General features: G+C 38.4%; 2 protein-coding genes across 3 annotated transcripts in view; one reads left to right on the top strand and one right to left on the bottom strand.

The window, feature by feature from the left end:
- The first annotated feature begins 15,891 nt into the window (after nt 1–15,891).
- Nucleotides 15,892–19,936, top strand: dct (dopachrome tautomerase). Its single transcript, XM_063498155.1, has 8 exons — nt 15,892–16,384; nt 16,694–16,993; nt 17,381–17,481; nt 17,983–18,149; nt 18,284–18,463; nt 18,559–18,694; nt 18,792–18,993; nt 19,547–19,936. Exons 1-8 carry the CDS (start codon nt 16,099–16,101, stop codon nt 19,720–19,722), a joined length of 1,548 nt encoding a protein of 515 aa, XP_063354225.1. The 5' UTR covers nt 15,892–16,098; the 3' UTR covers nt 19,723–19,936.
- A 1,127-nt stretch (nt 19,937–21,063) lies between these two features.
- Nucleotides 21,064–26,721, bottom strand: part of gpc6b (glypican 6b) — a 78,837-nt gene continuing 73,179 nt past the window's right edge. For both annotated transcript variants that reach the window (XM_063498153.1, XM_063498152.1), the window contains 3 exons: nt 24,669–24,805; nt 23,475–23,650; nt 21,064–22,631 (listed from right to left, as the gene is read on the bottom strand). In XM_063498153.1, coding sequence (XP_063354223.1) covers nt 22,423–22,631; nt 23,475–23,650; nt 24,669–24,805 — 522 coding nt within the window. In that variant the 3' untranslated portion in view covers nt 21,064–22,422. The remainder of the gene's footprint in view (nt 22,632–23,474; nt 23,651–24,668; nt 24,806–26,721) is intronic.

The following is a 26,721-nucleotide window of genomic DNA, read 5'->3' on the forward strand; positions in this document are numbered from 1 at the left end:
TCCGTGAACTAATCTTTGTGTACTGAAATGTCGGGAACCTGAAGAGTGCATTTGCTGGACGAGGACTGGGATTTTGGCTTTTGGCTTATGCTACTTTTCTCCTACTTTTCTCTCAGAAAGACATTGTCCTAAACTCCATTACTCTCATAGCTGTTTATTTTTTGTATTGAATTTTATAGTGTCAGGTGCAGCGCTTTATTTAATAGACTTGACACTGATCTCATGACTGTGGCTGTCAGATTGTTTTTTCCGCACTCAGTTTCACAGCGAGCCATGGTGTAATGCGCTGGAACAACTTTATGGATGCCTTAGTAATGACGATATAAAGAACGCTAGTGTACGCACCTTGATGACAGTAAAGCAATAATTTGTTTGGGCACCTTATCATATTCGGCAGAAAATCCAACACATGCAAAACGCGTCTTTAATCTCGAAAACATGGCCGGTTCATGAAATGTGCTATTAGTTATGCTGATGAAGGAGCATGACTTCATACCTTAATTGTGAAGTAATGTGAAGGTCCTCAGAACAAATCTATTATGTATGGTCCTACCAGACATCACATGCAGGGGTCCTTCAGACATCCCATACTCTTTAGCCACACCATCACGCTGTGCCTAGTCAAATTGTGTTGTGGAAATTTTCTATGTTCTTTGTTACAGCAAAAGGGTTACATTGAAGGTAATGGCTTTTGAACGTAGTATTTATACCGGCTTTGTTTGCTTGTGTGTGGGAAGAAAAGGGATCTATAAAAGGATGTGAATGGGGAAAGCAATCAAAAGTCTGGCCTTCACTTTCGCTGTGCTGCTAACAAAGATGATACAAGGCTAGGAGCTGCTGAAGTACCTGCATATAGAGGGACATCTCTCTCTCTCTTTTGAGCCACTGAGAGGTGCTCCTCTCTAAAGATGTCTCTGTTTTTTTAATCCACATGTAAGATGTATAGAGTTTTACTCAAAGTAAATAGCTCCCTCACCTGCTAATAGCCATTAACATTTTAAAGTAAATACACAGCCAGTCCCACAACATCCATGCAACTCTGCAACTTCCAGCATGCTAATTCAAGCACACTAAAGTTATTTGTATGAAAAATAAAATGGGTCAAGTGGAACAGTGCCCTTTGACAGTCCTTTTCAACATAGAAAGAAGCCTTGGAATTATTCCCTTCCACATATAAACTCTCACAGGAGACACGAATGAACTTGAATGTCTAAAACCAAACCTCTACTTTGATATTGATGCAGACAGGTGTAAAAATATACATAGCGAACACAGAGCAATAATAAGAGATTTATGTATGTAGGGCGCAAAAGAAATGCCGAGCCGATGCCTGGTGCTGTCAGGTTCATTTTCCTGTTGCGTCATTCACCATGCCAGTGCACAGTGAAGCCAAATATGGCAGAATCCTCCACTCCTCGTACCACGTGCCTCAGGATCTCTTGTCAGGCAAACAGATGTCTGAGCAATATGAATTGTTGGATGTTTGTGTGCGCATGTAAGAAATGAGTAAACAAGTTGAAATATTTCCCCCTTAATTTGATGCACAATGCTTCCTGACAGCTAATTCATTTCATGCAGATTCAAGACCCAGTGTCATATGTCAGGTCCTTTCTGCTCAGATAAATATGTGAGCTTGTAGCAAGTAGCTACTAATGCTATATAACAAAATGAGGCAGGCATTGCTGTTTAACCTGTAATATTATCAGTTCATTCTGACCCTATCTAACCTTTTACCTATACAGTCAATACACAGAGAGGTGATAAAAGACCATGGGTGAATGGAGTGTGTGTAATGTTGCAGCCAGCAGCGATTACAGAGGTAACACGAAGACTTGGAAGCAACACTAAGACAAGGCTTTCTACGCGTACTAAATTGCTGGACAGCTCCAGGGCTGACATTTAAAACATAACATCACCAAACAAAAACACATTAAAAGAGAAAAGCTGAGCAGGGGGCTTTGAGGAAAACCTGAAATTCAAGTTTTGGCGAAGGCAACTGACCCAAATTTCCTGGCCCTTCTTTTCCTTAACATGCTTCTGCAAGCCTGGGCCCTGGGGTGACGTATCCCTTACACAGGGATTGCCAGTGCATTTACATAGCATGGTTAATGAGAGATCAACACCAGGAAAGCGCCTTGAATATAAAGCTTTCTTGTAAAAATAATGAGCGAGCGATTGATCCATACTCAAACAAGCCGGTTTGCTGAGTTAATACCAAAGGCAGATTATAGCCAGTGCCAAAAGTGCCCTGGCGTGCGACGCCTTTTGCTTAGAGGGTCCCCAAACTTGTCATCACATTAGCACATGGTCAAGGAGTACATCCTACCACTCTCATAATCTGCTTTCCTGCACAATTAGCCTTCTATAATAAGGCGGCTGTCTGACAGCCAGTAGGGAGAAAAGAGGGAAATCACTGAGTTTTACATAGGACGGATGGATCATTTACAGCCACTGAAATATAGACTCTGAGGTGATTCTCTTTCTAAGTCATCAGTGGTCCTCACACCGAGTCTAAACATTATGGAAACATGGAGGCTTGCTCTTCTTTATTGTGCCAAGCATCTATTACACTTTGATGAAGCCAAACAAAGGAGGGCAAGGGAGGGGGTTGAGAGAAATAAAGAGGGAGTAAGTGAAAGAGAGAGAGAGCACCCGTGGCCAGGGCAGATGTGTTTTAGCCCAAATTCTGAGAGAATCAGATGCTGAAGAGGGTGGAATGGTAGGGAATGGCAAGTTTTCTGAATAAAATAATAGATAATTTCAGTCTGACAAAGGCGAGGAAACTATGGGCAAAAGAACAAAATAGCAGGAAGGGATGGAGAAGGGAAGGGGCTTGAAAAGAATAAGAAGAATTCAGTGCTGCTGCTTGCAAGGGAAAAGAAAAAAAAAACATTGATGACACCCGGTTCCATTCTTCCGCTCTCCCCTTTCTCTGCTCCTCGCCTCGCAGCACGGCGGGCTAAGCTGGGAGCTGTAATGTCATTAAATTGCAAATGCTTTTTTTTCATTTCCGACACACACTGTTTACTTATCTGGCAAAAACATATGTTGGAAGGAATCCGTTAAATTCTGCCCATTGCCTTGGGTGAAAGTGCAATAGAAACGGGCCCACTGAGCTCCTTCTGTCGTCTCCTTTTAGCACTTTGCCTTATCTACAAGGCTGCTTAGCAGCAAACTGGCGAGTTCAATGAAAAATGAAGATACAGAGCAAGATTAGGGAAGAACAGTGAGGGGAGAAATGCTTGGAGAGAGGGTCATCCCATTGCAAATGATTTCACTCCTCTCCATCTGCATAAATGACTATTTTTAAGGCATCTCCAGCGTCTGTATATTTTTCTCACTCTGCCACACATTTAATTTCACGCCCCGTGTTCTGAATATGCTTAAATGCATATCTCTGATGCACCTTTAAGCCAGAGGAAAGAGGATGGGGGGGTGAGTGGGGAGGGTACGAAAGCAAAATTAAAGATAAAATGGTGTGATTTGCACTACAAGTCTATTACTTTATGGCATTTACATATAGTTTACCTCTGCAATTCCAAGATTTTTTTTTCTACCACCTTCCTATCAGTATTTGGGCATGTATAAATATGTATAAATCTTTGTTGAGAAAAAATAGAATTCCTCGAACTGCACTGGAAAGTTTGAAGGGTGCACTTTTTTGCTTTAACTTCTTCTCTTGCTCCCATGAGACTGTCAGCATATCTGCTGGGGGTGTTCTCTACCGGCTTGCCCCAACAAAGGCGCAGGCTTCAAGCACTTTGTGCCCCATGATCCCCAGATACTCCTCCCCTCGGTGAAATGAGTGGGGAGAGCGAGGTTCCAGGGTCAGGACTTGGCCATGGCTTTAGAGCTCGGGCCTGCCAGAGCCGGATGATGTGAGGAGCTGCATCCTTGTCAAACAAGTGGCTGAACAGCTTGGTTAAAGCACAACATCAACTCCCAGTATGTCATGTAGATTGTCATAGATGATATTTCCACACAGTCGCAGACTCCCACACAGGTCTCACATAATGACACAATGAATAGTACCTACATGTGTGCCACTGTTGTGCCATCAAGTGGATGTGTTGTTCTACCACTATGGCTAGGAAGTTTGAGCTGTGAGTAGAAAGCCCACCCCTGACAGCAGAGAAGACGAAGGCTGTGGATTGGCCTGGGAATGAAAAGGAGAGAGAGAGAGGCTATTCAGAGCACGATTCCTTTCCCTCATTGTCTGCCCGCTTAGATTTGAATACGCTCACTCAAAGAAGATGAGAAAAATGCTTCAGCCTCTTGCATTGTTGGCTTTCTCTCTCTTCTTTCTATTTGCAATTAAATGCATTTCAAATGGAACAACTGTACAGAAAGCATTTCTGATAAAAAAGGAATTCCATTGCCTTTAACCTCCTTTGTAATGGCTTTGCAATTTTTTAGTACTCTTATTATGAGAATTGCACAATCAAAAACATATCTTTGAATAGAAAACGCCACACAAGTAGGAAGTATTGCTTCATTGAAAATTAAATTGCATTTAAAAATCATTTTCAGTCTTCTGTGTTCCTCAGTTCTTAAGCCAATCTTAGTGTTTCTGTTTTGCTGCTTTGTGTGTAACATTGTGCCTTGACAGGACCCTTGTGTCCTGTGCAGTATCATACATAGTGGTCCTAAGCATGGGATGAGATCAGTCAATTAGAATTAATGTCATCTGGTCATTTACAGCTAAACACCCTCCGTGTGCATTGTGTTTGCTTTGTGTGCAAAGCATCAACTGCAAAACCAATCTCATCCTCCAGACATGAATTTTTGAAGGATTTGAACGCTGTAAATAACTCCAAACCCTCTCTTACGAGGTTTACCCCTGGAGCACTTTGTAACTTATCAGGGCTGCCTTGTGCCTCCTCTAATGCTTGCATTATGCTCAAATGTAAATCGGTAAGCTGCCAGAGAGGTGGGCGGGAATCACTGAAGAAAGAATCACTGAAGGGTCTAGCCAATATTCTGATTGGGGCATAGCAAAATAAACAGTATAGTTTTGTTTTTTTAGAAGCTATTTGAACAAAAATATATCACACTACTCTCTTATGTTCACAAACAATTGCTCCTCAGTGTTACACACCACCAGAGATTTTAGCTTAAGTAATAAAACGTGAGAGTCGTGTCTTTGACACCACATCGAGCAAAGTTTGGAGAGTTGTAGGCTTTCTTCTGCACAATGCCAACTCCAGGATAAAAGAAAACTCTAATATATTCTGAGTGAATGATGCCCAGGGGTCTGTTTTGTATTTCTAATTTCCATCTCTAATAGTACAAGAGACTGATTAGTAATTAGGACAGACCCATTTAAATGCATGTAATGAGCATTATATATTTCCCATATACTATGCACTTGCTACTGATGAAAATTGAATAGTATCTTCATCAATTTGAACGCATGTTGACCTTTAATGGCAATTAATCTACGACACAGCTCTTCATGCTGCTTGCCCTTGAATTGGCTTTATAATGTAATGAGTATATCACTGGAATCTCCCAAATAATGGACCTGAAGCATGCTTTGAAGCCTAACTATTAATCTTATTTTCCAGTGAATCATTTGATCAGTTTGCTAGAGAAGTGGGTTATACAAGTACAAACTAGTGCAGAGGGGTATGTGGCCCCTAGATATTAATTTGGAGATGGATAGCAGTCTTAAAGAGGATTAAAACTCTATACAGGCTACTCATTTCACATGACTGCATACCTCCCAATCCACTGTATATACTGTCAGTCACTGCTTGGCATGGTTGAGATTTGAAATGGTGACAGTTAAAGTACAAAGATGTCCAATCCTAGACTATTTCATGGCATATTTGGTGGAGCATCCCGAAGAAATGCAAACTGTTAGGACCGGTCGTTCCAGTGATCCAAGGCCACCACATACAGCAACACTGCCCCCATGCTATTGTCTACAGACACTGCATCCACCTCATCTTTTTTTCCCTCATTCTTATATGCACTGTCAGTATGAATATAAAGATGAAATACCACCAAATGCCAGATACCACAAGGGCTGATATTTGCACTGCATCTTTGCAATTTTTAGGCATTTGTGATCAATCGCAGACAAAAAACAAAAAATTGTACTTGAGATAGTAGAAAAAAAATATTATGTGTCGATGATATTCTTTAAGAATGTGAAGATGAAGCTCATAGAAATGTAAAAACAAGATTTTATTTAAAGTAAACATATGTGATTCAGTCATAGGGTGCATTTTTGCCAAATTCTTAAGAACTAAACTTAACATACCAGTACTAAAATGTTATCATAAAAGATAGGAGTTTTATCTCAATATAAGAAAAAAAGAGATATGAGTAAAGATTTAACTTGAAATGAACCTCAGAGAGCATTTCATTTCTTAAGTGACCATAATTTTAATTTAGTTCAGTTTTTGTTTTCATAAGAATTAAATTTGCATTTGTGAAAGAGATGTCTGAGCCACAGCAAGGGTTACATGATTTCTTTTCTGCTCTCTTTGAGTTTTCATGTTTGTGTGCATTTGTACAGAGTGTGGGCTCATTTAAAAGACTAATATGAATATGGAGGAGAAATCCAAAAAGACTGTAGAAAGGGTTGTTGAGAGACGCCTCACGTTACGTAAAGCATAAAACAATAAAAAACTTTGAGTTGTTTTTCACCAGTTTCTAGGAGCCGTCCTCAGGCATCATGGAGTATTAAGCAGACGTTGAACTCGAGAGAAGAGTTGAAACCTGCGTAGGAAAAGACAATTGAGCGTCATTAGGTGCAAATCACTGTTTCTTTCTTGTCATGTTCTCCTCAAAATCTTCTTCTCACAGGATGAATATATCTTGTTGGAGAGCTGATACCTACTGTTGAAGTATCTGAAAACACTGATCAAAGGTTGAGTTTTATTTTGTAAATTATTAAGCTCTGCTGTAATTTGATATAAAATAATCTTAAAAATTTTTGAGCTGAATGTGATTATATGCACTGCCTTGTTTTTCCATGGCTCTCTGGCACCATCCTGTGTTTCAGCAGGAATAATGTATTCCTGTTGATGTACACATTTTTAAGAAGATAAATGATTTCAAAGTAATAACTTGGTCAAAAAACAGGAATATAATATTAAGTTTGCTATAAGAACTCATCACTTTATACATACTTGGGTATCAGAGTTAATTTTAAATCAGGGTTAGTCTGATGGTTGGTTCAGATCAGTATTACTGGAATTTTTCTCATTATGTTATTTTAACCTCATAAGACCTGAACTCTTCCACCGCATGCATTTTTAATTTCTCTTTGATATTTGGGCATATTGGGGCCCAATGAATGTAAAAACAAAGAATTACCAGATTTTTTTTTTTACCTTATTTTTGTTTTTATGAAAAATCAGAGCCACATATGAGGATATTCGTTTAAAATTTTGATAGAACAGTAGCAGTATAATGTCCTCGTAAGTGGATATCAGGCCCTTGTAGAGCAAAATTGAGTATTTTGGTCTAAATAACCCAAAATGTGATGTCCACATATGTGGATGCCAGGTCCTAGGAGGTTAAATATGTGACTGAAATGAAATTATACTATAATGGTCATAGCGCATGTAAGTATCTATGTTCCCTATCACATTGGCATCTCTGTGCAGGGGGGTTTGCTAGTATATATAAATATAATAAATGTGCTAAAAATTAAACAAATAAATCATGTTTTGTTTTTCAAAAATAATTTACTTATGTAATTTATATCTTAGTATAATTTTATCTTGGCTACCTATTTTTGAATTTGCTGGCTGCTGCTTTCTATGTAGAGTCTGCATCTTCTCTATAAGCTTGTATGAGCGCTCTCTGGGCACTCCAGCTTCTTCACACTATTCAAAGACATGTATATTAGGTTGACTGGTTATCCTAAATTATCTGTATGTTAGTATGACTGACTGTCTTTCTGTGTTAGCTTCGTGTTTGACTTGATCAGGGTGTACCCCACGTCTTGTTCCTATGACAGCTGGGTATTACTATGTATTTCTTTAAGTATTTTTTCTGTTATTTTGTGATCTTCATTCCACTACTAATTTTATAATAATAATGTGCCTGATTGTTAGCTTTTATATAAAGTTTTTCCCATCATGTGAATTTCATAAGAATCTCTCAATTAAGAGGGGAGAACAGACTCTTCTTAACCTTAATTATTACATGGACTTTAACTGCCAGCTGTCACATGAAAGGCCACAGCTATAGTGCATTAGGAGTGTGGGTCAGATTTATTTTATATGTTGGTTTCACTCAATATACAGCAGCAGATCTCTGCCTCTAGATAAAGGTACTTTAAAGAAGTTTGGGGGTAGAACACATTAATATGATGTGCGATAATAGTCTGTATTGTGGGAGCATGGTGGCATGGTGGTTATCACTGTTGCCCCACAGCAAAAGGTTGCTGCATTCAAATCCACTTTTTGGCTGAAGCAGACTGGGGTGTTTGTGGATTACTTGTACACAAACACCCCACAGTCCAAAAACATACGGTTGTAGAGTTAGGTCAAGTGATGATTGTAAATTGCTCATGAGTGTGAATGTGAGTGCAAATGATTGTCAGTCTTTCCTTGTTTGCTGTGTAACGGCTGGCAACTAGTCCGTGGTGTACGCTACCTCTCACCCTATGGCAGCTGCGACAGGCTCCAACACTCCCAACAAACTTGAATCAGATATTATTATCATACACTTAAAGCTTTATTTCAGAATTTGAAGAAATTAAGAATGTGATTTGATTAGCTGGCTGAAAGAAGATATGACGATGATATAGATGATACTATGACCTGTATTACCTTAATGCCAGGCTCACACTGTGCGATTTTTTCAGTCGCGCGATTCAGCTCCTGCTCAAACTGTACGATTGACTCGCAGGGGTTAGAAGTTCACAGGTCACGATGCAGGGTCTCACACTATACGGCCCGATGCTCTGATGCGACCTGAGTGCTCACACTGTGCGTCCATAAAATGAAGGTTATAACAGAAAATCTGTCGCTCCCTCTCTGTCTTTCACTCACATAGACACGCACACCACCACCATCAACTTTGCTAAATTGCTAATTAAAAACATTGATCAGGCAGCTGTGATTGAGCAGCAATGTAAATCCAACTATTTTCACGGTTGTTGTGGTCGTGATAATTTTGTGAGGCCACATCGAAAAGGCTCGGGTGAGCTTGCCATAGTTCTACAAGTTGTGCCTCCATCGCTTGTGTCCAGATCACACGCTGCACTCCCGTGCTGCGCCGTCTTTTTCGCTGACATTTGTGTTTGCGCGTGCGCAGTGCGAGAAGCTGCGGTGACACCCTCACGACGGTCGCGAGGATTTCAAACAGGTTTGAAATCCTCACGACCAAGCGATTGATGATCGGGAGCTGGTCGTGAGGTGTTAATCGCCTCTCGTTACCCCACGTATACTACACGATGCACGACGCACGATGAAGGCCAAAATCGGGCCGATCGCCAAAACGGTCGCACGACTCAAAAATCGGCTCAAAATGGGCCAAAAATCGCACAGTGTGAGCCCGGCATAAAGTGAACCCCAGATAGTTTTTCATCTGTAAAACATTGAGTATAATTTTAATTGATTTATAGAAATGTCATATTTGTTAGGTTTCACATCTGAGTCACAGCAAGGGTTACATGATCGTTTATTTTCTGCTCTCTTTGAGTTTTCATGTTTGTGTGCATTTGTACAGAGTGTGGGCTCATTTAAAAGACTGATATGAATATGGAGGAGAAATCCAAAAAGACTGAAGAAAGGGTTGTTGAGAGACGCCTCACGTTACGTAAAACATAAAACAATGAAAAACTTTTGAATGAGTTGTTTTTCACCAGTTTCTAGGATCCTGAGCCGTCCTCTCTGTAAATCTAACTGAAGAGGCCTCAATTTAACATCTAATAGGCCTTCTATTGTGTTGTCAGCACATATTCCTATGACGCATGTCCAAAGTGGCACGGTGATAAGAAAATAGTGCTGGATTTCTGCATCCACATGCTAACAATTAGTTAGTTTCAGCTCCATGTGTAATTATCTTGGATTGATACTTGACAGAATGGATACATTTGTCCTGGTGTGTTTTGAAGATCCATCATGGAGTATTAAGCAGACGTTGAACCTGAGAGAAGAGTTGAAACCTGCGTAGGAAAAGACAATTGAGGGTCATTAGATGCAAATCAGGTTTCCTTTCTTGTCATGTTCTCCTCAAAATCTTCTTCTCACAGGAGGAATATATCTTGTTGGAGTGCTGATACCTACTGTTGAAGTATCTGAAAACACTGATCAAAGGTTGAGTTTTCTTTTGTAAATATCAATTATTAAGCTCCATTCTCATTTGAAATAAAATGTCCGTTCATTCTCAAAATTAGTGCTAGATGGCAATATGGTCACTTGCTTGTTTTTCTCTCTGGCCCCATCCTGTTTTTGCTGTGGGACTAATGTATTTTGTTGATATACACATTTTGAAGAAGGTAAATTATTTTAAATCAAGTAACCAGAAATATAATAATAAGTTTGTTATAAGAACTCAACACTTTGCAAATAATTGGGTATCAGATCAGGGTCAGTCTGACAGCTGGTTCAAATCAGTATTACTGGAATTGGTCTCATCATGTCATTTTAAATAAGTTACTGAAATGAAATTACACCCTAATGCTGGTAGTGTATGTATGTATATAATGCATGCTCCCTATCTCCCACCTTAGCTCAAGCAAACTCTACACACAGCCTTTCTGTATAGAGTTTGCATGTTCTCCCCATGCCTATGAAGGCTCTTTCTGACTACTCTGGCTTCGTCCCATGGTCCAAAGACATGCAGTTAGTGGGGTTAGGCTAAATGGTGATTCCAAATTGCCCATAGAGAGAACAATTCAGAATCAGTGAGTACGAATGGCTTTCTGTCTTTCTGTGTTTGCTCTGTAGTGGACTGCTGACCTGTCCAGTATGTACCCAGCCTCTCACCCTTTGGCAGCTGGGATAGGCTTCAGGCCTCCCACAACATATGATTGGATAAACAGAAGTAAATGCAACACTCTATATTACAAAATATTATATCACATATAAATCTTCAATTCAGTATTTGAAAACTGAAAACATTGCAATTTGTTTGTCATTAGACTTGATAACTGTAATAACATATCATAAGATGTGGAGTTGATAGATGATTATATGGCCTGTATTATTTAAACTTCACCCCCAACTGATCGCTGCAGACAGCTGCCTCTCCATGAGCCTGCTTCTGGAGGAGGTTTCTACCTTTTAAAAGGGAGCTTTTCCTTCCCACTGTTGTCCTGGTGTGTTTTGAAGATCCATCATGGAGTATTAAGCAGACGTTGAACCTGAGAGAAGAGTTGAAACCTGTGTAGGAAAAGACAGTTGAGGGTCATTAGATGCAAATCACTGTTTCTTTCTTGTCACGTTCTCCTCAAAATCTTCTTCTCACAGGATGAATATATCTTGTTGGAGAGCTGATACCTACTGTTGAAGTATCTGAAAACACTGATCAAAGGTTGAGTTTTCTTTTGCACATATCTAATAAGTTTGCTGTAAGAACTCAACACTTTGCAGATAATTGGGTATCAGAGTTCATTTTAAATCAGGGTCAGTTTGATGGCTGGTTTAAATCAATAATGTATTCTATAAACTCTGCACCACTTAAGTTTAAATCAGAATAAAATAAACGAAATAAAATGTCTTAGGACTAGACAATTCACTCATGTCTTTTTAGGTTAACAGGTAACTGTAAATTTGGGAATAGACTACGAATAACTGTCTTTATCTCTGTGTTTTATGTAACCTATTGTGGGAGTGCACCCTGCCTGTCACCCAATGACAGACGGAATAGGCTCCAGCCCCTCTGCCACCATGATTAAATGGTTTAAAAAAGGATTGATGGATGAATGTAATTCATAAAATTCAGTTGGCAGACACTGTAATGTTAATAAGCCACCATTATCTGCTTTTAACTTAGGCCTAAAGCTATTTTCCATAACATATCAGTATGCATAAATGAATAAATCATAATTACATATTGTATAATTTTATAGCTTATAAAATTGTATATTCGATCATTTATATAACTATATATTGACTCTGAAATGTTGAAATTAAAGGAAAAAAATGTACTGTGACTTCAGGCTTTTAAAGCCACGTGTCAACACAATTTTAAACGAATGTTTGAGGGTTTGTGGGTCACCCACTGACAGGGTCCACTGAGACCAAATTAAGTGGATGCTCACCAGCTTTGACAGAAAGGGGGATTTGGTTTAGGTCACTCTGCTTTTCCATTTTTTAAAAAGACAAAGAACCTAAAAACAATCTACCAAATACAAATATTTGTAGCTGATCTTGTTACCAGAAATTAAGCAGTGTCATGCTTTTAAAGGTAATTGCACAAGCTGATGAATGACCTTATTTTAGATTCAATATATGACCTGCACAGACCTACTCACTCAGCGTCTCCATTAGTCGTGCTGTTTGTTGCCCAATGAAGTAATGATTCTAAAACATTGTCTTTATTGTGACTCTCTTTAGCAAACCTCTGTTTTCCTTTATCTGACTTTCTGTGCTTCCAACTCAATCAGCTGACCCAGGTTGTTCATGCTTACAGATAAACCAAACACATTTTGCTACAGCCTCTTCGAGCCATTCATTTCATTGGTGTCAAACTTCAGAACCGTTTCTTTCTCTGTTGCTCTCTGATCGCTGCAAACCAAATCCACGTCTCCACCTCTTTCCCTGAATTGTTATCAGAAGCAGGATGCTTCAACTATGACTCATGAGAAGTCCTGCACCACATCAAATCCATGTGCAGCTATCGCTCTACATCCCTTTACCAACACCCCCACTACCACCACCGAGGGATGTAAAGTCCTTCTAGAGCTCCGCTCCTTATAACATTTATCTTTATACTCCATTATATGGATGATGCCATGTTAGGATTTACTTGCAAAAGACTCCTCCCATAAGTTTTCCTAATTTGCACACTATGTTTAACAAATTAATTAAATACATTTAATTTACTTACTTTTTAAGGATGTTTTATTTTAGTCTTTTCTAACTAAAAGTGATTTGTTTGTGTTCACTTCTGTTTTCCCCCCACGTCTCTAATTTTGTTTGCTTAACCATTACAACATGTTTTTCTTGTTAATGTTTGATTGATCGTATCTTGTCTGTGATGCGATTTACATTTCTTTATTGGTTTGTGTGAGATATCACGCCATTCAGTGGCAACAGATCTCATTTAGTACACATGACAAGCCATGACTGTGATGAACCACAATCAAACGGCCTGTGAGTCTGCATCTGCACAACTAGGTACACTTATTTACTGAAACTGATGTGAAATAATTTAAACAGAGAAATTCCAGGGAGTTCTGCTCCTTAATCCTTTTGACTGCAGTGAACCTCACATGGCCTGTTGCATAAAGAAAGCAGTGGTCACACATGACTTTTCTCATGGAGCCGCGATTACATTTGCTTTATGAATCTTGTGTTTATTTTTACTTTACCTCTGTTAAGCTATTTTCAGTTTTCAGTTCATTTCTATTCATATAGCACTGAATCATAACAACAGCTAAAGTTGTTAAGTTAAATATACTGTGACTTGGATACTTACTGACTTTTCTTTATGAATGTCATCCCATTATGAAAAGGGGGGAATTGTATGACTGAGCTGCACTTAAAACAGGTTTTCTTTGTGTTCAAATTATGGCTATTTGAAATTTTGTGTTGGTTAATGGGTTTTGAGCACAGTCTATTATGTTATGATGAAAAATGCTAATGAAATAAAAGCAAGCACATGTTATTCTTGTTGCATGTAACACAACTGGTACAGACCGTGGGCCTAACATTAAAAAGGCCTGGGTTATAGCACACAGTTTTTATCAATTTCATTTACATTTACTGTTAATGATATCTCATTTTTAACTTTCTTTGTCCTATGTTTGAGTTTTACTATCGGTAAAGGAAGTCTTTCCCAGTAGGGGAAAACTGACTATTCATGACATTAATTAGTACATGTACATAGGCTCTCATCAGCCGCATGGAAGGCCACTGCTGGAAGTAATAGTATGGGTCTGTTAAATGTAAGGATTAGTGGTTTCACTCAGAAAGTTGTTCTAGTTGTTCTGCATTTGAAAACAGGCTGGGTAAAACACATTTATTTCTTAAGGGCAGTGAGAAACAAACTGTATCAAAACTCAAACCCACAAAGAGAAAGAACTCATACTTTTCAGTCACAAGTAAAACCGCGTGTGTGGTTAGTGACAAATTGAATCTTCTTTAAGTGTTGAAAATAAACAAAGTTTATTAGTTTACTATTATTTGTTTTTCATTTGTATCCCAGAAGACGGTGCGACCCATTCTTAAAACTCCAGGAATTTCGTTGCACAATGACAATAAAGGGCTATTCTGTTCTATTTCATTCAGCACTGATTGCTAATAATACAATTTGTTACATGTAATCCAGTGAAATCTAAACAGCATCATTAACACCACTCTTTAAAAGTCTTTTGGACACAGTAGAGTTATTCAGCTATTATCAGAAGGAGTTGTTCTGTCTTCAGAGAGGACTTTCAAGGAACTCTTGAAAGGAAACTTTGACCGCTACTGTTATGATAATATCTTGATCAGATTACCATCCCTGCTGACACAGTACACATCATGTAACTTCTCCAAAAAAAAGTTTTGCCACCGATTAAATAGAGATATGGTGATGATGGTGTGATGGTCTGGGGCTGCTCTAGTGCTTCAGGACTTGGAGGACTCGACTGAATCTTGAAGTTTGCTCTCTATCAGAATATAATGAAGGAGAATGCTCCCAAAGCTTGGGTTGGCCAGCAGAACAATGATCCAAAAGACACCAGCAAGTCCACCTCTGAATGGATAAAAAAAAAACCCAAAATGAATGCTTTGGAGTGGCCTAGTCAAAGTCTGGACTTGAATCAGAATATGATATTTTGGCATGGCCTTAAACAGACCGCTCATACCCAAAAAGCTCCCAGTCTGCCTGAATTAAAACAATTTGGCGAAAAAGAGTGGGACAAAAGTCCTCCACAGCGATGTGAAATATGCATTGCCAGTTATCACAAATACTTGATTGCAGTTGTTACTACTAAGGGTGGCACAACCAGGTATTAAGTTTAGGCAGCAATTAATGTCCCTGCATTTTGATTGTAGGGTTTTCTGCCGTGTGTATTTAAAATATCATAGTTCTTCTGCCACTGGTTATGTGATATCAAACATGCACAAATTTGCAACCCTGCAAAAGGATAAGTGGAAGTGAATGGATGGATGGATGGATATCAAACATTTTCCAGTAGTTTCATACTGACATGTGCCATTATGCTCTTTATTTGTTAGGAATCACACAGACAGTGACACTGTATGAATAGTGTGTGAAAGATAAAAGAGTTCTTTGAAACAACGTCGTAATACTTCTACTGCTGTTCTTCCTGCAAATCACATGGATAACAAAAGACGTCAGCTGAGACCTGGGGTGAAAATGTGGAGAGCAAAAAGCTCAAAACCAACCTGTACTAACAAGCTCCAAAACTTTCAGAAAACGTCTGGCAGGATTAAAGTGATTAGTCTCTTATTTAGATTTACTAGGCATGCAGTCAGGGAACTGATTTGAAAACTATTTTTGTTCTGTTTGGATAGCTGAATATGACTCAACCACAGCTAACAAATAAAAATCACAATGGAGTCCTTTGGCACAAAGTCTCTATACATTGCCTTAATAGTTCCTTCAGGCAGTTCCTTGGTTAATTCATCCGGATCTTAGTGTGGCTCACAGCTCTGCTGTCAGGTGATCATCACAAGACCAGTGGCTTAATCCTCCTCTACAAAAGCAAGAACAGAAATCAGAGCCTTTCTTAATGTGCATGGAGGCAACTGGAACACAACATGATTTAGCTGCAGGAGTTGTTTCTGTAGATATTAAACCTATCACTGAATCTAATTCAAAGATACACAGCAAGGAACCGTAGCAGAGTGAGATTCCACACTCTTCTGGGGTAACTAATTGAGCGTATTACAGCTGAGATTTGATCTACAAACTGATTTGTCACTGCTGACTGAAAGAAACAGGTGATATATCATGATTGCTCTGGGTCTTGGTCTTCTTTGTTTACTCTTTGGCCCTGACCTGTCAGAGGCTCAGTTTCCTCGAGTGTGCTGCACAGTGGAGGGGATTTTGTCCAAGCAGTGCTGCCCTGCTCTGGGCTCAGACCCTGCCAATGTGTGTGGCTCACTGTCGGGAAGAGGAAGCTGCACTGCTGTTCGAGTCGACACCAAACCCTGGGGAGGACCGTACAGACTAAGGAATGTTGATGACAGAGAGAGGTGGCCGACCAAATTCTTCAATCAGACTTGCAGATGTACTGGTGGGTGCTGACCAGCTAATTTAGATAAATAAGAAAAGTTAAATCCATAAATGGTTAAAGTAGACTTAGATTTAACTAGGTAAAGGGTTGTGTTAAACCTCGTCTGTCGTCTGCTTTTTATTTAAGGAGACCTTCTGTTGAGATTCTTAGCAGTAGTAACTGTTTCTATCTTTTGAATTTAAACTGCATTTTTAGGTTTTATTATTTTGTTGTACAGTGTTTTGTGACTACATGTCTGTGAAAAGGACTTTATAAATAAACTTTACTTACTTGCACGATTTGACAATTAATTTGCTCTTTATATTGCAGGTAATTTTGCAGGTTATGATTGCGGCCAGTGCAAGTTTGGCTGGGCCGGACCAAACTGTGACCAGAGGAAAGCTCCCGTCGTGCGGAAGAATATCCACTCCTTGACCCCTGAAGAGCTCCAAGAGTTCCTGGACGTTCTGGAACTGGCCAAGAGCAGCATCCACCCAGACTACGTCATCGCCACGCAGCACTGGCTCGGACTCCTCGGACCAAATGGAACAGAGCCACAGATTGCCAACATCTCCGTTTATGACTTCTTTGTCTGGCAGCATTACTACTCTGTTAGAGACACTCTTCTTGGTAAACCATCATGGTCGTATTTACACAAAACCACTACAACTATTAAATGTGTGGCTTTTTTTTTTCAGGAATATAACAATAATAGAAATATGTGTTAGAATTGATCAAATAAGACAAATACTATACCTACATAGCAGATTCCCCCCCTTTTTTAATGAAGTTTTATGAAGCCTGACAAATTCCAAATATAGACCTTTTTTACTGTAACTACAAACATTCTGTAACATATAAACTGATAAGAGGAATGCTTTTACTTAACTTTTTGTTTTACGTTCTCATATGTTTGTTATAAAATTCATATTTTTAGGCATTAGATATAGTGTTTATTAAGCTCAGAACTGTTGTGATACTAAAGAGGAGCTAATGAAACAATTCATTTTCCTCCAGGTCCAGGTCGTCCCTTCAAAGCCATTGATTTCTCACACAAAGGGCCAGCATTCATTACTTGGCACAGGTATCACCTCCTGAGTTTGGAAAGAGAACTCCAGGTATTTGGAATTTTGTATTATTTTTGTATTTTTTAAACATCTCTTAAAATATTATATTTTCATTTTTTTGTGGTGGAGAGTAGAGGAGTGTATCCTTTGCACAACAATTTGCATTTTTTTTTATTTGGGCTCATCAGATTTTTAAATTGCGTGCACAATTCTTGTTTAAATTCACTGATGAAACATAAATGACCTGTCAAAGAGACATCTGTTTAAAGCTCAGATTAATGCATGTTATATTCAATAAGCTTACTGATGACTAACATTTTGGTGAAAAACTGACAGACAAATCATTCTTACAATATTTCCCAAAGACATTTTAAACTTCTCATGCATTAAAAAAAGACAGACTTAAACAATAAAAAAATGGTATACCTAAAAATTATATATATAAAATATAAACGAGAGAGAGTTGGCCCTATAAAACATTCCTAAAGAGCCATGTTGCTGATTTAGCAATACTTTTTCATACAAACATGAGTGTTTCTTTTTCTTCTGCAGAGACTTACTGGCAATGAGAATTTTGCAATCCCATATTGGAACTTTGCCACAGGGCAGAGTGAGTGTGATGTGTGTACTGACACTCTGCTGGGAGGCAGAAACCCAGACAACCCCTTCCTCATCAGTAACCAGTCCAGGTTCTCCAGATGGGGGGTGGTGTGTAACAGGTTAGCAGAAAATACTGATTGGAGGGAAACAATTGTCAGTAATTGTATTAAAAATGTGTAACCAATTAACGAATGTTAATGGTACATGTTGGTGAAACATTTAAATTCTTTACGTGTATCTAATTTATTTCCAGTCTCGACGACTACAATCGTCTCGTGACCCTTTGTAATGGAACCAGTGAAGGTTTCATACAGAGAGGGATGATCCGGCAAGGCAACAGGACTCTGCCTACAATGACTGACGTCAGAAGCTGTCTTGGAATTCGGGACTTTGACAGCCCTCCCTATTTCACCAACTCCTCCTTTAGCTTTAGGTAAAAGTGGAGTGTTTACCATTGTTAATGATGTTAAATTTATGCCACCTCTTTCACAGAATAAATAAATTAATGCTGCTGTTTGTACTTCACAGAAATGCTCTCGAAGGGTACGACAAACCAGATGGAGAACTGGACGAAACTGTTGACAACCTTCACAATCTTGTCCACTCAATGCTCAATGGAACCAGCTCGTTGGCTCACTCTGCAGCCAATGACCCCATCTTTCTGGTGAAAACCTAATTCAATGGTTTCCTCTGATAAAAAATCTCTGACACACTTTGTTTTCATTTTAATAAAAATGAAATTTGTCATTTGTACCTCGCAGGTGCTCCATGCTTTCACTGATGCCATTTTTGATGAATGGATGAGAAGGTTTGTCCCATCCAATGCCACTTTCCCAGATGAGATGGCCCCCATTGGACACAACAGAGACTACAACATGGTTCCCTTCTTCCCTTCCATTACTAATGAGGAAGTGTATGTTCCATCTGAGCAGCTGGGATATTCTTATGCCATTTCCCTGGATGGTGAGCAAATAGTGAAAGAATAACTTTGATCGGTGGGACAGGTGGACATTTTTGGAAAATTGATGTCATTTCTTACTGGTGAGAGTAAAGATTGATTTCACTCAAGTGTGTACAGTGTGCATGAAGCAAAGAGTTAGCCTGGGTTTGCATGAAGAGTAGACATACCTAACCCATACAATTATTAAAGAAAAAAAATAAACAGAATTTTCTAAATTAGACTACCAACATGATCTGTTCAAGTCTGAAAATGACAGATTATGGTTTTAATGGATAGTTTTTGTGGCAAAATTTCTCAATTAAATATACCCCACAGACACGTGTGGCATTTCAGTGAACACTAATAAAACAGGGCAACATTGCATGTTTCAAAACAAATATCAACTCACTGCTGACCACTTTCAAATCACTGGCGCTGGCTCATGGACATAAAAAAAAAACCCTCTTTTTGTTATGTTGGAACAAATATCTTATTTACAGATTTCATTCATATTCAATGATCCTGCTACTGCAAAGGTTTCAGCAAACATCTCCATCTCCTGTTTCATCTATACAGATGCAGATGGAGGACCGGCTGTTTTTGTGCTGGGCTCCACTCTGGGAGGAATCTTCATCGGTCTCCTGGTGCTTCTCCTTATCTTTGTGCTCTACCTGCGTCAGCGGAGAAACAGAGGCTTTGAACCTCTGATAAAAGCAGATTTCACAAATAGAAAGTACACAGAAGAAGCCTAGATTTCACCTGTTGTTCTGAAATGCGCTTGAGTGCTCAAACATACCTCATAGTAATGGAGCACCCTGTCTGCAGTCACGACTGTGAAGAAGAGCAGAATAATAATCTTGTCTTTGAATAGCATGTTGTGTTTTAGCTGTTACATCTAATTTCATGTTAGCAAATGATTCACACGATTGTTCTACCAAGAACCTCACATTCTTAAATCAGTCTTTAATTAAATGCATTTCTACTTTAACCAGTTTGAGCTTGATTTACCATCTCAATCATCAATATATATAAAACATATATGATTACAAATTATTTTTGGGTTTTTTTTAAATAAGAATTTATTCTCAAGAACAGCAATAAAACAAAAATGCAATCATCTTAATTGCACCAGAAAACAGTAAGGCATATTTGCTCAACTAGTTCTTCACACCTCAGTTTGAAATGATTTTAAAACCCCATAGAAACCTTTCCTCATTAGTTTTGAAATCATACAGCAATGCATTAATTTTGAAAAACAAGCAAAGAGATAACAACATAAAAAACCCAAACTGAGCATTTTTTGGAGTCATAATTTGTCTGACCATACATCCATTTTCAATATTTTATTGCAAAAATATTAAAAGTTCAGTGATACAAAACAATAAAAAGGGCATTTTATGAGATCAAAATTTAGAATAATGGGTCATTTTAAATGAAACTTTGACATATTTCCTCTATATTCTTGAAATAAATGTGGGTTAAAAAAAAGTGACTCGTATGAAATAAAGAAAAAGCTCAACAAATATTCAGTGATATGCTGCAAAGGACTTAATACAGGCTAATTCCTTGGAAATGTAAGCTTAGCAGGCCTGTTGGTTATGAACCTGTCGGGCTCTCAGAGAACAGTGGACGTACATACAGGCTGGTTTTGTCCGCCCCCCTCAGAACGGCCAGGCCTCTCACATTCTCCGTAAGTACGCTCTAGTGAGGCGCTTCACTGAAGCATTCAGCTCTGTCCAGTCTCCACAGATTCTCATTTCACAGGTGACTGTGGTCGGCTTCAAGCCTGTCTGTGCTGCAGACACAACCATTCAAGCTTTCCAGATAAATTTAGAGACCCTTTCTTTACATTTCCAGTAACCACTATGTGCTGTTGCTGCTTCCTCTCCTAATATTTCCATAACCTTTTGCAACTGTGCTGATATACATCTATATATATATATATATATAATTTTCTTTCTTTTTTTTAAATTTGTAATTTCCACTTGTTAATACTGTCACAAAGTACTTTAGTTTTGGTCCTACAGTGTTCATTTACACACAGAATATGCTTTGGTTACTGAACCTTAAAAATAAGAGGAAAAACAACATTTACAGAATTAATGAATCATCTCAAAATCCTGTAAATATTTCTAGAGTATTTTTTGAAAATGCTAAAAGCCCCAATTACTGTAAATTAACATCAAGGTTAGAGCAGCACAAGAACTGATAGCAATCATCTTTGAGTGCAAAATGGTAAATGTCCATTTACACAGTTAAAGAAGATAATCCTGCTTTTCAGTGACTTCACATGGCCTCCTCTGTGCTGTGAGAAGAACACTTGTATGCAGCACTTAAACACCTCTTTTACATTTGTATTTGATTAGTTTTAGGCACTATTCCTTTACTGACAAGTTTGCATTTTTACATTTTAGTGGTTGCATGAGACCCATTGTGGAACCCTTAACTTACTAATTATATTATCACAATATTTGACATGGTATAAATATATTTTATACCAGGACATGCACACCACAACGCTGCAGAGGCAGCATCTACCTTGACAGCATAACCCATATATTAGCGGCACCTTCTCTAAATGTGAGTAACTGCTCCATAATAAATCTGTCCAGGCTATCTACTCTTGAAGCCAAAGAATCCAGTTTGATATGAGAATATTTTTGCACATAATGAATTTGCTGCAAGGCAAATTAGTATATAAAATGTCAATCTTAACCCTAACAGTGACTTTAAGCACAAGGCAGCTGCTGAAAGGTTTTTAAGAGAATAGCTAAAAGCTGTGCAGATGCATAACCAACCCATGACATAGTTTAACTACAATCTTGCCATATGACACAGTTAAAATGATTGAGAAACACAATTTAGAAGCTGCATTTGATCTAAAAATAAACATGACAGCATTATGTTTTGATAAATACTTTTGCTTCTCATCAGAAATGAATAATTGGCACATAAGTTCATGACAATGGAATAAGGTGTCAGTTAAAACCACGTTCCATTCAGATCAAATCAAAGGATCCTTTGCTTTAAAAAAATAATACATGTATAAAATGACCACATTCTCAACATTTTTTCCAACACACAATAAACTATTTTTTTTGCAATAAAAAAAAATCAAAACAATCAAAGTGCGTGTTATATTTTTCCACATTAAGACCTACAATAATACCTTTATTAAAATCTCAGAAGCAGAGTTAGTAGGGGCGGCATCGCTGTTAGATGGTGAAGTGATGCCAAAACATATCAAGTCTAAGGATGGCACTGCACAATCTTTGGGAAAGTGGGAACTCATGATGCTTGACTGCTCTCTTTTTCAGAGCAGACTCCTCTTGCCTTGAAGCTGGCAGTCTGAATGCTGTCTGCTCCAATCTGCCTGAATACAAAAACTGCAAAAAAAGGGAAAAAAAGGAAAAAAAAAACCTGCTGTCCATGTTTAGCCTGTTCCTCTAGCATTATCTCCACTGTCGCTGAAGTGCCAAGGCTGAAAGGGCCAGCATGGTTGGCAGTGCTACAGACGGTGCACAGAGCGGGGCAGAGTTATCCACAGGCCCGCTCCGGTCGGCTCTCACCACGGGGATTTCAGTCGCAGCGGTACCGTCCATGTATGTGGGACATACCTCTGTGCAGCCGCTGCCACTGCCTGAGCCACTGCCTTCATCGCCTGCAATACCGTAACACAAGCCAGAATGAGCACAGCACTGCAATAGCAGTGTAACATTGCTCAAAATCTCCAGCAGACACTGTGGAACTTTCTCATGTATAAATTAAAGGGTTTAAATATCACATGATTATCACCCACCTGGTGGGAAATGTGTCATTCTCTGTTTTCCTTTAGTCTCTTAAATTGTCTTCATTTTATGGCCAGCACGTTGTATCATAAACTCAGTGTTGTTCAGATATGCTAATGTATACACACTACACATATGCTCAACAGTAAATAATAAACAGACACTGCCTGGTTAACACAGTCAAGCATTCAGCTTCAAATATATTTCTCATCAACTTATGGGAGACTTAAAACAATTCTTAAATTAGACTCAATGCTAAACTTTTATTCATTAAGTAGACATTAAGTAAAAATCTGCAAAGATGTTTAAAAAAATGTGTCTGTCTATTTCTACTGCCCCCAAGTGGCTAAAATGAACTTAGCAGTGTGTATTTACTTGTGATTCTTTACTTTTTGTTTATTAGTATAATTGTGTCATTTGTACAGTTAAACAGAACGTGGTTTTGCACACTCAGTGTGACGTCTCAAAATTTCATAAACCTGGCGGAAGATAAGGATTTTTTGTTGTTGTTTTTGTTTATTATCATTATCATCATCATTATTATTATTATTATTATTATTATTATTATTATCATTATACAATTTTTGTTATTTGCACCTTTAGTTCTGCTTGCAGTTTTACTGACGCTGATCACCTTTGCCTTAGGGTTAGGCAGACAGCTTATTAGTAGTGAGTTGTTCTATTTGTGTGTATGACAGAAGTGGCAAATGGCTTACTTGAGTCTTGAAAGTAGATATCATTGCCATTGTAGGCATTTTTCAGCTTGTTAGTCATCACCCTCAGAGCCATGATCTGCTGACGGATGAGTGTGTCTGGGCGTGTGATGTCAACACCCACTTCAGGGTTATTCACCTGGTTGGTAAGGCCATCCTTTTGGACCTCAGGAAAGTACCTTCATGGAAAAAGAAAAGAGAAAAAACAGCTTTCATTCATACTGTTTTTTACTAAACAAAAAAAACCTTTACTTTGTTTAGTTGTTATAGACTGCTTTCTCTGAAATCTCATCAGAAGCATTCACTCAACAAAAACAGAGACAGGCTAAACATGGTCAAATTCCATAAATGTTTTGAGTCATGAGTCCAGTACAGCACTTGGGAATTGCTCTTTGAGGTAACAACAATGTTGGAAAAATGAACATTTGACCCAGTCGTGTAGGGTAATGTTCTGACATTCTTTTGACATATTTCTCTCGGGAAAACGTGTCAGCTGAATGCACTCCTGTTCGATAAATAAGCGGCAGGTCGTCATGTGATGGAATTCCACAGATCATCTGACACAGCAGCATTTGTTCTCCATAAGTCCAGATCACTCTGGAAAATACACACGTCTGAAATTTTGCTAAGGTGAAAGAGGCAACATTTCACTTCTTTAATTGATATTGTTGTTTCTACCACAGAAACTAGCATTGAATGTCAATTAAAACATTTAAAGAAGTTTAAAATATTCAAAATCATATAGTTGATATAATGATTAAAAGCAAAAATCGATTTCTCAGTTAGATCAGTAACAGCCGGGGGATCTGGAGCCCTAATGCAAATGTTAGTTTTTTAAAATGAAACCAAAATAACAGATGGAGCTAGATGCTGGTTGAACATTTAAAAACAAAAGAAGAAGAAGAAAAACACAATTTCACAAATATGCCACCAAATTCAAAAAGCATGGAAGCAAATTATATTTTACACGAGATGAATTAAAACCACATAGAAAAGGTTTTTTTATAATGTTTAAGACAACAGCTTACTTTTAGTTCAAATCAAAACGCATGCTAAGCTCTTGCAGAGCAGGTGAAAGCACATAATCTGATTTTCAATTCTAGGCTTAGACTTCTTAATATGAAGCAGGTTGAACAGACTTTGGACTTCTACCCTTTTGTGTTAGCTGGCATTAGCTTCGGGCTCTGTTGCCCTTACCTGCCCTTGGTGTGTCCGTTCCAGCACTCCTCTTCGCTGGCATTTCCAGCGGTCACTCTGTCTTCTACACACATCGCCTCAGGCAGGTTGGACCAAAATTTCTTGAAGTCCTTTAGTTTCTCTTTTATGTCAACCACCTACACAAGGACAGGGGTCATTGTGAGATAGGAAAAAAGCCTCCTGTATAAGTACATGAAGTCTGATTTCCAATCAAGGATGATACATATCATAAATACAGTTTCAGGGATGTTATTGATGTTTTATATGCTTACAATGTAACATTAATACAGAAAAATCAGTTTCACTTCAGTTCCTCACATCACAGCCCCAAATATCAAACAAAATATGTGTCCAGCAGTACCTACAAGAATAGATGGTCATAAATATTTACTGAATTTTACATTTTATTGCACATTAATATGGAGTTTATTAACAGCTATAAGCTATTTAGTATGTTTCAAAACAGTCTTTTTTGTATCTAAAAACTCTGCACAGTTAATGTAATAAAAAAATAGCAGCTAAAGAGAAAATGTCTACAAAGTCAAACTGATTGAAGTAATTACACAAATTGAAGTGAATAAGGCATCATGTCTCCTAATATATGTATGACATATGAAAAAGACAATGTGTTGTTTTTCTAAAAAGTACATGACAGTTCTCTCAAATGCTCCTATTTCTTATTTCTATAGCATCAAATCATAACAACAATGTTGTTATGATTTATATTGTAGGTAAAGGTGGTTTATATTGTAAGGTAAAGCTCCTATAATATTACCATTACTGACAGTCATGATTAGTCATTAAAAAGCCAAATCACACAGTGTTACTAATGACAGTATGTGGTTGTAAAATCATTTGAGAGAAAATACAAACACTAAATTAAACTAAGACATTTCTGACACACAGTGGATGAGAAATGGCAGGTTGAAAACTTGCATTTGAGTGAAATGAATAAAGCTTACTGTTACTCTGGATGCTCGTGTGAAAAAGGTAGAGAAGCATTTCACTTTTGCTCACTAAGACACCTTAACAAGCTGATTATAAACCTCAGGAAGACATCTTCGCACTTGAACTCGTACCAAACGATTTGGGTTTAATTTTTCCTTCTCTGTTGACTATCAAATGTTTGCATCATGGAAAGTAAGACTATGCAGGCTTGCAGCAATCATTTCAAACTGAATGCCAGACATAAATGCTCCTTTGCATCCCAGCCATGTGACAAAGTCAGATATCGTTTTCTGACTTGAGCCTGTTGAACTCCAATCTTTCATCAAACACACAGAATTTGACATATTTCACTGAAGCTGAGGGAAAGCCTGATAGCAGCAGGTTGGCCCCATTATCTTTTTCCGTCTGACTTGCTGTTGGCTTACGTGAAATTGTAGTGAACCTGAGCAGAACATGAAAGGTGCTGTACTGACTGTGTGACGCTGCTGTAGGCCTTGACACTGCTTTTGATGTGTTAATCCTGTCACACTGATGCCAAAGCACTTGAGCAGCTCTGATACTGCCCAGAGGGTCGAGGCTACACTCAATACAAGAGATTGACTGGCAATGTTTGACTAAACCTCATACATTAAGTTAAGTCTAACAAGTGAGATTCACAGTTTTCCTCAGGATCTGCTGGCAAAAAACAGAACCTGTGGAAAAAGTGGGAACTGAACTAGGAATGACACATTTTTGATATGAAAATATTCGATTAAGTATTGCGTGGCCATTATTTCATGTGGATGCAAGTGAAAAGGTATTGCAAGCAGCAGCTAATTTATTATCCTATTTGAAACAGAATTTAAAAAATCTGCAAGCTTCATGAACTGACCCCCCCCCCCTCCCCCCTCCCCCCGTTAAGCCTGTTAAGTTTGCAAGAGGGAAAGGTTTGCAAACTTAACACAATTATAAACAAGCCTCTGAGAAAAGTCTGCCTCTCGTCTAACTGCACGTTGCCTATGAACAAATACTATCACTCCAACAAATAACCCTCGAATGCAACCAACTGCAAAGGCCACTAGATGGCAGTATGTCTTTGAGATCTGGTGAGATGAAAGTGAGTAGA

Source organism: Pelmatolapia mariae, linkage group LG16_19, assembly GCF_036321145.2.
Source record: "Pelmatolapia mariae isolate MD_Pm_ZW linkage group LG16_19, Pm_UMD_F_2, whole genome shotgun sequence".
In the NCBI taxonomy this organism is placed as follows: domain Eukaryota; kingdom Metazoa; phylum Chordata; class Actinopteri; order Cichliformes; family Cichlidae; genus Pelmatolapia; species Pelmatolapia mariae.

Excerpts from the sequence above, each read along its gene's own strand:
- dct (XM_063498155.1), top strand. The coding sequence starts at position 16,099 with ATGATTGCTCTGGGTCTTGGTCTTCTTTGTTTACTCTTTGGCCCTGAC. Across the intron at positions 16,994-17,380 it reads TGTTAGAGACACTCTTCTTG|GTCCAGGTCGTCCCTTCAAA; the intron begins GTAAACCATCAT and ends ATTTTCCTCCAG. Across the intron at positions 18,695-18,791 it reads CCAATGACCCCATCTTTCTG|GTGCTCCATGCTTTCACTGA; the intron begins GTGAAAACCTAA and ends TGTACCTCGCAG.